This window comes from Octopus bimaculoides, chromosome 3, assembly GCF_001194135.2.
Source record: "Octopus bimaculoides isolate UCB-OBI-ISO-001 chromosome 3, ASM119413v2, whole genome shotgun sequence".
In the NCBI taxonomy this organism is placed as follows: Eukaryota; Metazoa; Mollusca; class Cephalopoda; order Octopoda; family Octopodidae; genus Octopus; species Octopus bimaculoides.
Window position 1 is genome coordinate 102168730 of NC_068983.1, and position 17373 is coordinate 102186102.

General features: G+C 35.8%; 1 protein-coding gene across 3 annotated transcripts in view; it reads right to left on the reverse strand.

Moving 5' to 3' along the window:
* The window catches only part of LOC106868154 (4-hydroxybenzoate polyprenyltransferase, mitochondrial), a 20989-nt gene that overhangs the window by 2328 nt on the left and 1288 nt on the right, over positions 1-17373 (reverse strand). Inside the window, exons 2-8 of one of the 3 annotated variants that reach the window (XM_014913289.2) lie at positions 12828-13159; positions 12062-12228; positions 11049-11170; positions 8204-8289; positions 6064-6197; positions 2633-2821; positions 854-975 (exon numbers count right to left, since the gene is read on the reverse strand). In XM_014913289.2, the coding sequence (XP_014768775.1) occupies positions 854-975; positions 2633-2821; positions 6064-6197; positions 8204-8289; positions 11049-11170; positions 12062-12228; positions 12828-13152 (1145 nt within the window). In that variant the 5' untranslated portion in view covers positions 13153-13159. Of the gene's footprint in view, positions 1-12; positions 976-2632; positions 2822-6063; positions 6198-8203; positions 8290-11048; positions 11171-12061; positions 12229-12827; positions 13160-17373 lie in introns of those variants that run through there. The other 2 variants (XM_014913290.2, XM_052966388.1) reach the window with 2 other exon arrangements.

The following is a 17373-nucleotide window of genomic DNA, read 5'->3' on the forward strand; positions in this document are numbered from 1 at the left end:
GCCAGTGCCCCTGGACTGGCTCTTGTGCGGGTGGCACATGAGATGCACCATTTTGAGCGTGGCCGTTGCCAGTACCGCCTGACTGGCTCCCGTAGGATTTTCGAGTGAGATCGTTGCCAGTGCCCCTGGACTGGCTTGTGCAGGTGGCACATAAAAGACACCATTTCGAGCGTGGCCGTTTTCGTGCGGGTGACACGTAAAAGCACCCACTACACTCTCTGAGTGGTTGGCGTTAGGAAGGGCATCCAGCTGTAGAAACTCTGCCAAATTAGATTGGAGCCTGGTGTTGCCATCCAGTTTCACCAGTCCTCAGTCAAATCGTCCAACCCATGCTAGCATGGAAAGCGGACGTTAAACGATGATGATGATGATGATGATATATCATCCTATTCATTTAATGTCCGTTTTCCATGCTGGCATGAGTTGAACAGTTTGTTAGGAGCTGGCTAGGCAGAAGATTGCACTTGGCTTCGACACCTATATACATATATATATGTAAACATAAAGACATGGACACAATTAAAAAATGGGTATATAGTGTGTACTCAAAATTCCACTTCTGCTTTAGAAGAATCTGCTCAAGTTATCATGTAGTGGAACTGAATTTAGAATCATGTTGTGAAGCAAACTTACTTTTTAACCATACAGCCATGCCTATATATATATTGTGAATTCAGTTCTGGAGGGCATCCCAAAATGTTGTCTGCTTTTCTCTTGTATATTAAATAGATTATGTTTAAACTCTTTTTTCATGAAAAGATGATGTTTTTCAAAAGTTCAATGTAAAGATAGATATATGTAATATCTTCCAAACTTTCAGGAGAAAGACAATTGGATGTCAAGAATAACTTACTATGAAACTGTTCTAAGAAGATTGCTAAGAGTTATTCCAAAGAACATCACAGCTCCAAGTTTTGCATTTGACAAGAATTTCTTAGCACAGTCTGCTGGGTTATTCAAATCTACAGAATAAATCTGGAAGGAAAAATGACAATAATTATCCAGTAGATAATGAATATAAAATTAATTGACTAAATTGATTTAAACAAAAAATGAAGCAAAAACAAACAAAAATCAAAAAATCTACATCAAAAGTGGAATAAAAAGTAATTATGAAAACAAACTGAATCATTTTTGTTAAGTAATAAAAGGTTTTCTGAAATTTGACATATCATGTCTTAAGGCACTATTGTAATCTATGATCAATGCCATTGATTATAACCAATCACTACCATCATTACAATAAATATACTCTACAATCAGAACACAGAAAAATATTTCTCTACACATTGATCAATTACAACTACAGCTATTGATAAATTGGATCATAATCAATCCAGTATGAAAGGATCATAAAATATGTCAATGTGTCATGAAGCAGTTTAGTCCTGGATAAGAATCTATACTTAGTCTTGCACTCATATATATATTGAGGTAATAAATCTTCATGGTTTTGGTGTATCTAAGACATGTTGCATGGAGGCACATGGCCTAGTGGTTAGAGCAGTGAACTTGTGGTTGAGGGATCATGGGTTTGAATCTCAGACTAGGCAATGTGTGTGTTTATGAGCGAAACACCTAAGTTCCATGTGGCTCCAGCAGAAGGTAATGGCAAATTTCTGCTGACTCTTTCGCCACAACTTTCTCTCACTCTTTCCTCCTGCATTTAACTGCTCATCTGAGATGGACCAGCATCCCATCCAAGTGGGGAACCTATATGCCTATGAAACTGGCCTTTATGAGCCAGGCATGGCTTGAGAAAGATCAAACAACAACAAACAAGACATGTTGCAGAAAGAGAGTTGTGGAAGGAGGGAAAGTGAATGATTGCATCAGTATAACAACAGACATCCATCCAAAATCAATGGCCCCAGAAGGCTGTAAGATTATATTGCAAGAGATGCAACCCTTCACTCTCCCAGTCATTACTCAATTGATCTGATTTTGTATTTGAGCTTGACTGTCATTATGTAGTGTTTCAATAAGTAGATATCTTAGTGGCATTTATTTCCTCCCAAGGAAATGTCAGCTATTGACAATCCTAGAGAGTGATTACACTTCTTCACCCAGTGGGGGAATGGCAATAGCTACTTTCATTACCAAAATAATTTGTGTACTAGGTTACATAGAATTTACAGCAGGTAGAACCTGACAGCCACTGATTCACACTCTATCACTGGCACTGCATTGAGTTAGTAGCAAAGATACATAAAATCTCAAGTGATCAACTTATTGTAAAACCACTAAATGTTTCATAAGGTGCTTTAAAACAAAAGGGATAAAGCATACCAAATGAACTTACCCCAGATATACTATATAAAGATTAAATGTTCAGTGGTGCCCTTGAATTCCAGTTGAATATAGAGGACTAATATCATTAGCATATTTCTGAATGGGTGGCTAATCATAAAGACTGTCTTGCCCATAGTAAACTTTCTAGTGGAAAGGGGAACATAGTTTTTTATTGAGAGAGGAGACATTGTTTTACTAGGTCAACATTCTTGATCATATTTCAATCTAACTACTACTTATTTATTTACATTCACACATGCAATAATATGTCTCCAATGAAATAAAGAATTAACCTGAGTTTTACTATGTGCATTATCATATGAAGTAACATTTTTCTTACTTGGTTTGCCACATGCAGCATAGTAAAGGCAAGTGCTGTATAATAAGGCCATATCTGATCACACATATAACCTGATAAAGCCAGGTTACCAAACATAAACACACTTGAGCCTGCTAACCATAGCTTAGTTTGGTCACCAAATTTTAATGCTGTTGATTTCACTCCAATCCTCATATCATCTGATTTGTCCTGATTAAGTAAAGAAACAAAGCATAAAACATTTTCTATTGGATTTATCAAATTCTTCTTTGTAACTGATTTCTAACACAGGCAAAAAAATTCATCTTTAGTTCAACTTTACGATGAAAGTAAACAAACAAAGTTTGTTCTTTTTTAGAAGCGTTGAGATGTATTGTAAGATACAGAAATAAATTTATTTCTCAAATGCGTGATAATGCTATAAATAGCGTGATCAGGATAAATTATCCATTTATTGCAGAGAAATACGCTACTGGCCAGCCATGAGACTCGAACTCACATCTCTGTGATTACGTGTCAAGTGTTTTACCATTAAACTAAACTGCCCAGCAATGAATTCTTCTGCAATTTTAGAACTTATAAATTTAATGGTAAAACACTTGACACGTAATCACAGAGATGTGAGTTTGAGTCTCATGGCTGGCCAGAAGCGTATTTTTCTGCAATAAATGGATAATTTATCCTGATCACGCTATTTATAGCATTATCACGCGTTTGAGAAATAAATTTGTTTCTGTTCATAAGTTAGTGTAAGAATATACAGATACGGTCAATTAAGATGAACCCCATTTCTTGACAGTTAATTATTTTATCGTATCTAGAAGGTTGAAAGGCAATATATATATATATATACATACACAAGAAAGTATTGGTGATAAGAGCTTTCCAGCTGTACAAAAAACTGCTTCAAAAAGGGTCTTATGGCAACCTATGCCACCCTGTATCCATGTGCTGATATGGAGTGTCAACTAAAGGGTTGAGTTAATGAAATTATTGCCTGGGAAAGTTATTCCTGTTAATTTTACACCTAAACATGTATCAAATTACAAATTGATAACACAAAATTGCATTGAGTACTTTTATGATTTTGTGCCACAAAAAAACTATATTTATATATATGCGGAAGTGTGGCTGTGAAGTAAGAAGTTTGCTTCCCAAGCATGTGTCCAAGTTCAGTCTCACTGTGTAATATCTAGGAATAGTGTCTTCTACTATAGTCTCAGGCTGATCAAAGCCTTGTGAGTGGATTTGGTGGACAGTAACTGAAGGAAGCTCATCATATACATGTATGTGTGTGTGTGTGTGTGCTTGTGCCTGTATGCTATTGTCTCTGGCCTTGATATCACTTGATAGTTGTAAATGGGCATTACTATCATGCAAGAAATGACTTTTGTTTCCAATATTCTGTGTAAACATGTCTGGTTATGGGGAAATATTACCTTATTTGGAAACTGGTGAGGGCTGGCATCTGGCCATAGAAAATCCCCCTCAACAAAGTCTGTGTGACCCATGCAAACATGGAAAATTCGATACTGTGAAGGTGTGATTGTTTAATTAAAGTGTTCACTTTACAAGCAATTAGTTCTGGGTTCAATCCTACTGAATGGCACTTTTGGCAAGAGTAGTCTTGGGTTGACCAATACCTTGTGAGTGAAGTTTCATAACTGGAAACCTATCAAATAAGTGTATAATGCATTTGTGCATCATACACGTTAACTGGTGTTGTGGTCTGTAACTTAGTAGTTTGACAAATAGATATGATAAAACTGTGACCTGACTTTTCGTCTGATGTCACTTTGTCCAACTTCCTTTTGTCCGATGAGTTTATTTAAAATTGGACAAAATAATCATCAGACAAAAAGATGTGGACGAAGAGACGTTGAAAGGAGTGATGCTGGATGAAGAGACATAGCACCAAAAAAACAAGCGTCAGATTGGAATAAATATTGGGGCTGATGTGATCAACTAATTTCTTGAAGGCAATGTACTTTGCATTGCTACAGACCAATGAACTGAAATCAAATTGTGTCTGTGTGGTAAGAAGTTTGCTTCTCAACCAAGATTCCAAGTTCAATCCCACTACATGGCACTGTGGGCAAATGTCTTCTACTACAGTACTGGGCTGACCAATGCTTTTTTTAATAGATGTGTGTATCTTTGTGTTTGTCCCCCACCACTGCTTGACAACTGGTGTTGGTTTGTTTATGACCCTCAACTTAGCAGTTTGGTAAGTATCAAGCTTAAGGGAAAAAAAAAAGTACTGGAGTTGATTAGTTTGATTAAACCTTTCAAGGCAGTACCCCAGCATGGCCACAGTCAAGTGACTGAAACAAGATAAAAAGATATATAAGCATATATATAAGTATCCTGAGAATGACATTGCTGGCATTTATCCAGTGATTTAAAAAAATTACAGACATGTACTTGCACATCAAGTGACTTCATCTGAGATCGTGTGCTGAAACAAAAACAATTGCAGCATGGGAGATGTTTGTAAGCCATTCAAGATCACACAAAAACAATCAGTTTCACTTCAACATTTAAATTTCATTTGTGTCAAAATATTTTTGTTGCTTTGAAACTGCAACCTGTTCACTGGCAAAAGTTCACGAAAATGATGCAGCACGAAGTTTTGTCAGTGATCAGGTTGCAGTTTTAAAGCGACGGTTGGGGGAGGGGTAAAAATTTAGATTACAATTTCCAGACGGTCAACCCTTTAATAATTGCTTTCTTTAAGTACTTTTAGTAATTGTTACATACCTAATTAACAAGCAGCTTTCTTCATTATAGTATATGTGTGTGTGTGTTATATTGATTCTTGTTCTCTGTCACTTCAACACCATCTCTCTCTCCTGCACTCTTGCTATCCTCCAATCTCTCTTTCTCTAACTCCTCCCTCTGGCTGGGTAACCATGTATCTCCTCTACAGCAGCACACCTGTGTCTTCCCTCATTTTTGATCACTCACTCTCTGGCTGGGTAACCATATACCGCCTCAACAGCATGACACCTGTTTCTGTCTCTGTTACACTCTAACCTTTCATCATCTGGCACAAGATTACCTCCTCCAAAGCCTCCTTACCTCTTAAAGGATCTTAATCTTGCAAGTTACTTGGTGACCCTGCCAGTGCTGGTGCCACATAAAAAGCATCCAGTCCACACTGTAAAGTGGTTGGCACTTGGAAAGACATCCAGCTGTAAAAATCATGCCAAAACTGACCTTGCCTGTGCTGGTGCCACATAAAAAGAACTCCGTCTACTCTGAGGGATGGTTGGTGTTAGGAAGGGCATCTAGCTGTAAAAACCATGCCAAAACAGAAACAGAAGTCTGATGCAGTCTTCTGTCCAACCCATGCCAACATAGAAAGCAGATGTTAAATGATGATGATGATATATATATATATATATATATATATATATATATATATATATATATATCAGTGAAAAGCTTACCTGGTGAGCATAAATAGTATCATATATAAGAGTCCAAGTAATACAGCTTAAATACAAAGGGAGAACAACTGACCAGTCACATGAACCTCTCACTGCTGACCAACCTAACAGAGCACCGTAGTTGAATGTTAATCCTTAAATAGAAAACATATTGACAATCTATTAATTCATGTGTTCATATATGTCTCTGTTTGTTATATATGTACTCAGTTACAAAGTTGTAATGACAAAAATATTATCATCCTAGTAACAGAATGGAATAACAATTTAGCTTTCTGACGTGTGTGTGCACATGTGTATGTGTGTGTTTGTGTATATATATATATTTATATATACACACACATATATATATAAGTGAAAAGGCAAATAAAAAAAACAAGCTACCACTTGACAAGTCACCTGAGGAGACACACCTGCATTTACAATGCACCACAATTGTTTATATAGCATCTCACCTGTGAGATACCAGCATATGATGGATCGAAATGTCCTGTGAATTACATTTTCTTTTTCTCATATATATATGATACATAGACAGATAGACTGATACATACACTAACTACTACTCTTCAGTCTTACTATTTAGCTACCTCTTGCTATCCACCACTCTCTCATGTTGGAGCCATGATAAAAGGTATCTGATACATTGTGTAAATTGTGGAGAGAGTTAAGAGAACCATTCAGTCTTGTTTGTGATATAATAACCTCCCTGGTACTGATGCCATGAAAAACTGCATTCATTACATTCTGTGAAGTGGCTGGAGTTAAGCAGGACATCCAGTCAGAGAAACTAAGGCAAAAATTAAACTTAGAAGAGAGATGTAACCTGACTCATTAAAGATAGCAGCAACGACCTGTCTAGCTTATGGCAGCATGGTTAACAAATGCAAAATGATGATGTATACATACAAACACACGTATATAAATATATATAAACTGTGAACAAGCCCTACATTAAATGAAAAAGGTTCTACTATAATCAGGAGATGTTACAGACTGCAACAAAGAAGACTCATCAAAGATGGCAGTAAATGTATGTAAATATTAAAAAAGTCAAAAACATACAGAGTAGAAAATCCTGGCAGACAATCTCTAATGCCGATAGCATAGGACGCCTTCAATTGTAAAAATCATGCCACAAAAGGATGAAATGAAAACAGTGTGGATGAAGTCTGCAAGCCACAGCAAAGGCTATCTGTTTAGGAGGTAGTAGCGCTAAATAAAAACTGACACATAGTAGAGATTACTCTTTAGTTTTGCTACAACAATCTCATTAATGTTGGCGGCACAAAAAACATAGTCCATGCTGTAAAATAGTTGGCAATAGAAAGACATCAATGCATAAAGACATTTCTCCCTCATGCCTCACATAACAGAGACTGGTGGTTTTGTATTAGAATAAAGAAGAACCACCACATATGGTGAGGTGCAGCACTGGAACAGATCCATTCCAGCCAATGCAAGCATGAAAAAACAGATGTTGATGATGATAGCGATATAATTAGGTGATTGTCAGATGGAGAAGACTCATTGGCTTGATAAGCTACAGAATGTCAGAGAAGACTGGTGATTGTAGAAAGCACCCAATTTCCAAGCAGATTCAATTTACACTAGGACAGACATATGAATAGGAATACAGACACACTAAAAACAAAAGGAAGAAAAAACAAAAAAACTTGGCAGCACCAAAACGGTCGTACTAGTCTGGCATAAGGCTGAGATAAATCAAAAAATAAAATTATACAGAATTAATCTTGGTATCATGTAACACTTGCACATGAAGAACAAAGATACAATTTATTGCAACAGTATCTTTTCTTTTTTTTTTTACTTGTTACAGTCATTGGATTGCAGCAATGCTGCAGGAATACCACTTTGAAGGGGTTTTAGTGAAACAAATCAACCTCTACTTATTTTTAAAGTTTGGTACTTATTTTATTGGTCTATTAGTAATAGGAACCAATGTTTCATTCAGCAGTTTCCAGTAAAAGCTTTCCTGGTAGATATAAATAGTTCCATAAATAAGAGATGAATTGATTTAGCACAAACACAGAAAGGAGAACTGGTGGCTCCCTTGCTATTGACAAACTTAGAAAAAATTCAAAGTAAAATAATAGAACAAGCATTAAAATATACTTACCCAGTACAATCTGTGGCCAATAGGTAAAACGTTTAGCTAGTGGATATGTTGTTACAAACAGCATTGAAGTTGTTCCCAGAATAACACTGAATAGAAAAATGAAATTAACAGCAAACTCAATAGTACATGTGACACAAGCACTTTAGTATTATTAACCCTTTAGTGTTCAGATTATTCTATCAAACATAATGCTTATTGATTCACATTGATTTGAATTAAGCATGCATTATCTCATATCTTCAAGATCTTGATGGTGTAAGTACTTAATGTAGAATAACATTGTAGTGTAGGTGTGAGAGCTTGGATCTGGTCAGTTTGAACATAAAACAGATTAAACATTTCGGCCGGATATGGCCGGTTTAAATACTAAAGGGTTATTCTGACACAACATGTGAAGCAAGCATTGTTTATTTAAATAGAATTAAAATGAACACTATGGAATGCTTATTATCTGATAAATATACATGTTTAGTGAAATTTCAGATAATGATTGAATTCAAAGTTCACTAAAAATAGAGATTTAAGTACCATATTTATATTTTTATTACTGAAGATGTGGCTGAGTGGTAAGAAGTGTACTTCTCAACCATATGGTTTAGGGTTCAGTCCAACTGTGTGGCACTTAGGGCAAGTGTCTTCTACTATAGTCCCAGGCTGACTCAAGCCCTGTGAGTGAATTTGGTAGATGGAAGTGGTAAGAAAAGTGTTGTACATATATGTATTATATGTGTATGTATGCATTACTGTCTTCTTGCCATGACACCATGTGATAGTTGTAAACAATTGTCACTATCATACAAGCAGTGTCTTTAATTTCCAGTCTTTGGAAACAGGTGAGAGTTAGCAACAGGAAGTGTATGAAGCTGCGGAAAATCTACCACAACAAAATCTGTCTGACATATGTGAGCACGGAGAGCATCCCTCATCATTTTGTAGGAGCTCAGAGACCTGTGCTGTGTGAGGAAGGATGATAGGAACTATAAAACTGGTATAAATCCCTGCAACAAAGTAGACTCTGCAAAAGGCACCTGAAGGTCAGATAGTGGTGTTAAACTAGGTACCTGAGTAAGCCTACCAATCGAGAACAAGTATAGTTCATCTGATAAGATTTTACACAGCTTCTATTTTCACTTGGCTTCAGCCACTTGTGGCTATAGGAAGACCAAAGTAACATGTAGTGGAGCTGAATTCAGAATGAAATGATTACACAACAAACTTTTTACCCACATTGTCATGCTTGTCTCATATAGACAACAAAGTCCACATAATGCTGTGATTAAAATATGCTGAGTCCAATTACCAAGATTACTGAGAAGTTATTAGGTATACATAATTAATAGGAGCAGGCATAGCCACTTGGTTAAGAAGCTTGCTTCTTAACCATGTGGTTTCAGGTTCAGTCCCACTGTATGGCATCTTGAGAAAGTGTCTTCTACAATAGTTATGGAGTGACCAAAGCTTTGAGTAGAACTGATAGACTGAAAGTCATAGAAGCCTGTCATGTACATCTATGTGTGTGCCTGTATTTGCTTACACTTGCATTTTTTGGAATATTGTGAGCAACAAGAGATAATGATGTCATTTATTTCATCAAGAAATCATTTGCTGGTTTTATATCTTCAAAGATATATGAAATATGAGGGCTCCTACTTGGAGAAAAAGGTAATGATTATTGTCAAGAAGGGCATTGAGCTGTAAAACAATGTTTTAATAACACATTTGTCAAATCCATGCCAGTATGGGAAAATGGATGTAAAACGGACGCAACAAAATTACTTTAATCCTTTAGCATTTAAACTGGCCATACCAGGGCCAAATATTCTTACTGTTCTATGTTCAAACTGGCCACATCTGGCCTCTCATACCTACCATACAATGTCATTCTAAAAATAAACAATCACATCATCAAAATCTCAAAGGCATGAGATAATGCATAACTAATTCAAAATATTTTGATTAAATAAGCATTAGTTGATTGTATAATCTGAATGCTAAAGGATTAAATTGAGAGTATCTTTGAGTGAATTATGTCTTCTTTTCTGATTTACTTTACTGAAAGACTTTATATTGTTGCTGGTCTGGTAGCAACCATTAACCCTTTAGCATTCAAATTACTCTGTCAAATGTTAAGCTTATTTATTCATGTTGTTTTCAATTAATCACACATTATCTTGTAGCTTTGAGATTTCAATGAAGTATTTGTTTAATTTTGGAATGACATTGCAGAGGAGTTGTGAGAAGCCTGATCTGGTCAATTTGAACACAAAACAGGTACAATATTTGGGTCTGATATGGCTGGTTTGAATGCTTAAGGGTTAAAAAACATATTTCATTTCTGTATCAAGTCAATAATAGAGAATATATAATAATCAAAAATGTACTGGAAGACTAGTAGTAGGTTGCTGGAATTAAGAAGGGTTGACTTGGTTAAACGAAATGTAAGCAAATTATAGATAAAATGACAAAATGAGTGAATGAATAAGTGTCTATGTGGTTACTTGGCCTGCTAGAAATGGCAGCTACATCTTCTTCAGCTTTACTTTACCATTTTAACTAAGGATAATGTAGTGCTATGTTCTCCTCAAGAATAAGATGGTTACAGTTGAGATTCTTTTGATCTAGGATTAAACAGCAAAGCATAATTTTGGAGGATGTGAGGTTACCTTGTAGACAGACCCTTATAACTAGGCCACCATGAAAAACTGCGTAGATAAATTGTTTATGGAAATGAAAGGCTCCTTGTTCTTGTGACACTTACTGAAAGAAAAGTTTTGACTAAATGAAACCAAAGTATATTTGGAACATTCGTTTCTCTTGTGAAGGGGAAAAAAATCTGATGACTAACCTGTACCAGTTTAGTTGAAGAAGTATGGCCAGACCTAGTGTTAACTGAGAACCAAGGAATACAAGAGCTTCAAAACGACTTATTTCTCCAGCAGCTATAGGTCGTGTCACAGTTCGTGTTACCTGAAACAAGAATTTATCTACGTTATACACAAGAACCATTTTAATCCTTGTATGGTTGTTATTGACTTACCCCCTTGCCCAAACTTGCTGGCCTTGTACCAAAATTTGAAACCAATATTTACATCTACACTATGTCTCAATCAATCTGATGCTCATTTGCCACCAACAATCTAATTCCTGGATGAGTACAAATACCGAGTTAGATTCGAAGAAGCTTTATTTCTAAACTAAGAGTAATAATGTTCTTATTCACTACTCTACAGACACATGTACAATTAATTCTACATTTCTAAGTCATTTAATTTCATTAAAGATAGCCATATAGAGCTGAAATCAGTGCTGAGTTTACTGATTGAGTAATCAGCAACTATTTGCAGACACAGACCCTCCTTAGTTTCCTCAGATTCTATTCTTCAATTATATGTGCTGCTTCTTTGATTTTTCTAACTTTCCACTGCAGCTGTCAAGTGATTATGGAAATTTCATACAACAGTGGAATATGTTTTTCTTCTCATGCAGCATATATGCTCAACCATTCCTGATTAAGATACTTCTTTAGTTAAGGCTTTCTAATGTTCCTCTATCTTGACTTCTAGAGATTGTTGAGTTTCAACTTTATAAGAAATAAAACCTTCACAAATGCAGAGGAAAAAGCAGATCAAACTGTCTCAAATACATATCTGTTATTTGTTTTATTTACCTTGGAAGATAAAGTCAAATCCAGTGGGAACTGAATCCAGAATCTAAAAGTACACAATTATTCTGTTTGGCACTCTACCGATTCTGCTCTGCCACAGCTGTAATGATTCCTAACCCAATCAACATAGTCAACAAAAACATCATCACATTATTTTAGGTAAAACAAAAATCAAATGACAAAAATAAACTAACTTTCTTATCAAAGTCTCTGTCCCACATGTCATTGATAATGCAACCACTTCCACGCATTATTAATGCCCCAACCCCAAATAATGTCAACATTTTCAAGTCTGGAAGATGACCAGGTGTAGCAGCCATAGCTATACTCCAAGTGCAAGGCCAGTATAATAGCCATGTTCCTGAAAATATAAGAACATTGAAATAATTTTTATGGAAAATTTTGTTTGTTTGTATTTTTGGGATGGGTTAAGATTAGATCACGAAGACTATCTTTTATTTTTTACTTGTTTCAATCATTTGACTATGGCCATGCTGGGGCACTGTCTTGAAGGGTTTTAATCAAACAAATCAACCTCAGAACTTATTTTTTTAAAAGCTAGGTACTTATTCTAGCAGTCTCTTTTTGCCAAACTGCTAAGTTACAGGGATATAAACACACCAACAACGATTGTCAAGTGGTGAGGGACAAACAGACATAAAGACACAAACACACATATCATCATCGTTTAACGTCCGCTTTCCATGCTAGCATGGGTTGGACGATTTGACTGAGGACTGGTGCAACCGGATGGCTACACCAGGCTCCAATCTAATTTGGCAGAGTTTCTACAGCTAAATGGAACCCTGTGATTGGGGAGCAAGCTTTTAACCACTAGCTGATAAATATTAAAGAGGTATGACATGGAAAATTTGTAAAGAATTTGAGAATATAAATTTGAATAAAAACAAGATGAGTTTAATCTATATGACAAGAAGAATATAAAATTTCGATTTTTACCAATTGGTTTATCTAAGCGTATAAGTCTTAAATATGGTTGGATATGTTGAGGTGCAGCAGTGACTATCTTTTGTGTAGAAAATGAGAAATGACGATTGCTTTCATTTGGTATTCTTGATAAGGAACCACATTGCTTCTTCAAAATAATGTGTTTTTGAGATTCAGAGCTATATTTGAAACCTCTTGATTCTTGTAAGTAATCCTTTTGAGTACTTTGAAAATAGTTTCCAATTGTTGGAAGGACAAAAGATGCTGGAACTCGAGTAGACAAGCAAGTGGTTATATGTGGACAAAGGAATTTAGCCAGTAATTTATTTGACAGCATCTTTAATCTAAAACATACAAAGATAGAAATTATAAGATGGATTTTTAATAACTTTTGATTATTGTTAATTCATAGAATGAAATTAAGATCTGAAATATTTTCTTAATTATTGCATAATATTCTTCACTCAATGTGAAGGTTCATTCATAAAAAAGGTACATTTACTAAAGTCGTCAATATAATACAGTAGTAGAGCTGCCACTGACAAAGGAAGGAGACTATGGTTAATGTAGTCTTAGATATATAAAAAAAAAAAACACTCCAGAAAGGTCACAGTAGGAATAGTCTAAAACCTGGAGAATCCTTCTCTACTGCTGTAAAAAGGGTAAAAAATAAAGACTCTTTTGGTCATGAATGACTACGGGATTGCACTTCGAAAGTTTCCCTCCCAAGGCACAAGTCTGGGCAAGGTTGTTTATGGAAGACCAGCAGTTGTCCATGCATACCAGCCTCTCCATGCCACCAGCGGTATCCAAGGGAAAAGCAAAGGCCAATACAGCTAGGCACAAGTGACGTTGCAACTAATTTCTACAAGTGAGTTAACTGGAGCAATGCGAAATAAAGTGTCTTGCTCAAGAACACAACACACAACCCACTATGGGAAATGAACTCACTAGCTCATGGTTGTGAGCGTGACGCTTTAACCACTGAGTTATTCTCTGCTTAAAATATTTAAAATTCAAATAGAAGAAGTATTTGCTTGCATAATTGCTGAAGTAAGAAAGGTTTGGAAAAAGTGAAAGGAATTGTTTTTGTAACTGACAACTAAAGTTAAGATTTTATTCTTCTGTGTAAATGCCAGACTGCATGTAGCATGTATAAGGACTGCCATTGAATATAACAGATCTTTGAAGGCTGTGGAGCAATGAAGCATGATCTATTTATTAATGAGAAATGTTAACTTTTCCGAAAGAAAGAGCACAAGTGAGCTGAGAGAATGCCTGAGCATTAAAAACATCTGCTACTTCAGTGGTCTTCAACCTAGGGACCCTTTTGATTCTTATTTTACTCTATGGATCTCCATAGCCAATTAATGTTTAAAAATCCCATTATATTTTCGTAAATTAAATATTATTAGGAATCGTATTAAAAAAAAAAATTGCTAAAACATTTTGTGTATTGTAGAAGTATAACTAATTTACTACACACAAATCTTAACAACAAAATATTATATGGGCCCTCAAGGGCTATATAAACCCCAGTTGAGAATGACTGAGCTAATGTGTTCTGTGAATGGATGGTGAGTACAAACAAAAATATAAAGGGTTTCCATCAAACAGAGAAATGAAGGAAGATGTGAGAAGAAATGACTAGATTTGATCTATTTCTAAGATCACAAAAGATTGAAACTAGTGGTGAATAGCAACCCCTGGCTGTGTGGAATATTAAACAAATGTTAAAACTCTAATGTTATTAAAACTGAAAATGGTGAGATTTATACTCATGGTCACATATAACTAGTATGAATATTTCTTCACACAATTTCACATTCTTGCACTAAAAACATACACTTCGTCACAATGTTTGTTGCTTCAATAAAAAAGATAGCATATACAGCAGTAAGAAATCTGACCAGTTGCTAACTTTCTCTAAATCTCATATATGACCCAACCAACACTGAAGTATTGTTCACATATTTAAGACAGTGCTGTTGTTACAAATATAAACATCTTAGAAAGAACCTAAAAGGCCTAACAAATTGACAAAAACTCACTCACTTAACACAGTATAAACATTAGCTTAAAGATGTGATGCTTCTCCTTCTGCATCTTCAACTATAACTACTACAATGGCTTTGATTCCTCAGAACTAGGAACTTGGTTTCTACTTCTGCTTTAGCTTACACAATGCAGCTACCTCTCTTTCTCCTGTTATCTCTATAGTGTTCCCTGCCAAATTCTGAAACACTTTGTTCAATCATTCCTATTCAGTGCTTCAGCCTTCAGGATTCTTTCCCTTTCTAACTGTTATTAATCTACAGAACTTCAAACTGAATACTAATTTCACCAATCTAGAGTGATTTGTCTAAATAATTTCCAAAAATATTATCTCATTGTAATTAGTCTGTAGTATATATACAAATCTAAGAAATCAAAATATTGTTTTGAATTTTAATCCTTTAATTCCAAAGATGCAAAATTAGCCTTTTCAGATCATCTTAGAGTGTGGAGTCCATACTTTGAACTCTTGAAGTTCAGTGAAGGGTAATATAAGCAGGAAGTGAGTTCCAGAGGATAGCAGAGTTCAGCAAAGAGCTTAGAACAGAGTGTAGAGAGCAAGACACTTCATAGTTAATTGGAGCAGGAGAATGACTGGAACTTGTGGGTTTTGTTGTTGTTTAATTCCAGGTCGGCCTTGATCAAGCATACTTAGGATCAAAGATATTCTAATCATGATCATCTAGCCTGTTTGTATATCAGGAAGTACACTGTTCTATTTAACTCTCTTTAAAATAGTAGACAGTCATTTAAGGAAGATTTGACTGCTACACTTCTTGCAGGTTGGGCAATTGTGTAGAAGTTCCGTATGTTGAATGTAATATATTTTCAATAATATCAGTGGCTGATTAAGGCTGAAATATTTTTTGATAGTAAGAATGAAATGCAGTCATTTTGTTCTTGTCTATGTCATCACGACTGCAAGGTTTAGTATGGACAGAGAGTATAAAGGTGTGTTCTTTCCAGTAGCTTCTAGCCCAGGTTATTGCTTAGTGTCAGGTCAGCCATGATCACATGTATAGTAGCGACAATTGGCTTCCTAGAACTCTATCAATGTAATCCCTATATAGACTCAATATGCACCTTGACAGAGTTAGGCAATTTGAATATTTTGGTGTCACAATCACTCACAACTTAAGTTTTGACTTACACATTCTAGCCTGGGCAAAGTTCAGAGAACTCTTACCTCTGCTGGCGACAAAGGGACTCTCACTCAGAGTAAAAGACAGACTGTATGACGCATGTGTACGAACAGCCATGCTACATGGCAGTGAAACATGGGCTGTGACTGCTGAAGACATGCGTAAGCTCGCAAGGAATGAAGCCAGTATGCTCCGATGGATGAGTAATGTCAGTGTGCATACCCGACAGAGTGTAAGTATCTTGAGAGAAAAGCTGAACATAAGAAGCATCAGTTGTGGTGTGCAAGAGAGACGATTGCGCTGGTATGGACATGTGGTGAGAATGGACGAGGATAGCTGCGTGAAAAAGTGCCACATCCTAACAGTTGAGGGAACCCGTGGAAGTGTACAAAAACGGCAGCGAACAACCAAATGTTGAATAAAGGTAGCCAGTAATAACAACCAAACACTGAATAAAGGCAGTATGTAATTATAACAGCTGCAAATCCAAAGACTAAAACTGAGTACGACCTCTCACTCAAAGATATGTCACCGAGAGAGTCAAGCTGAGTGGTGGACACAAAAGGAAAACAATCCTATAAGACATCGCATGATGACAATTATATAAAACTAAGTTCAAATGCTTTGCGAATGTCAAAGTCAACAATACATTGTTTTCATCAATGTTTTCAAGGACAATAGAAAATTGAAATGTAGAAATAGAAATCTACTGTGGAGTTGTCTTTCAGAACATCACGATAGAAGATCCTTGTGATCGGTATTTGCTGAAGAACCTCAATAACAATCACTTACGTCCCAGACTTGCTCGATCAGAGCTGATCTGAGGTTACATAATAACAACAGGCATTTAACTATGTAAACGTAAATAAAGGAATATAACTTGCAACTTAATATGTTTATTAATAAATGATTTCATCGTAAAAATGCATCTTGTGAGCTAAACTGTACATCAACTACACTTTATAATATATGGTATTATCCGAGATTGGGAGAATCATTAGAGCGCCGACCACAATATCTAGTGATGGCCTTTAACATTCTGAGTTCAAACCTCACCGAAGTTGATTGACCCTGCTTTTCATATTGCCAGAAGTTGATTAAAAAAAAAATAAAAGGCACTGTCATGGTATTAGCTGTCAGAAGTGAAAGTAGAACTGACAAGGAACGTCACTGCTGGTTTGAGTTGATTCTTTGGCTACTGACTAGCCGGAGCTATCTGTCTGTCTGTCTGTCTATCTCACTATCTCTCTCTCTATATCTATCTATCTATCTATCACTCGTTCACCTCTGTGTCCGTAGAATTTATCAAATTAGAAAACGCAAATTTAATATAAAAATATATCTATCTATCTATCTATCTC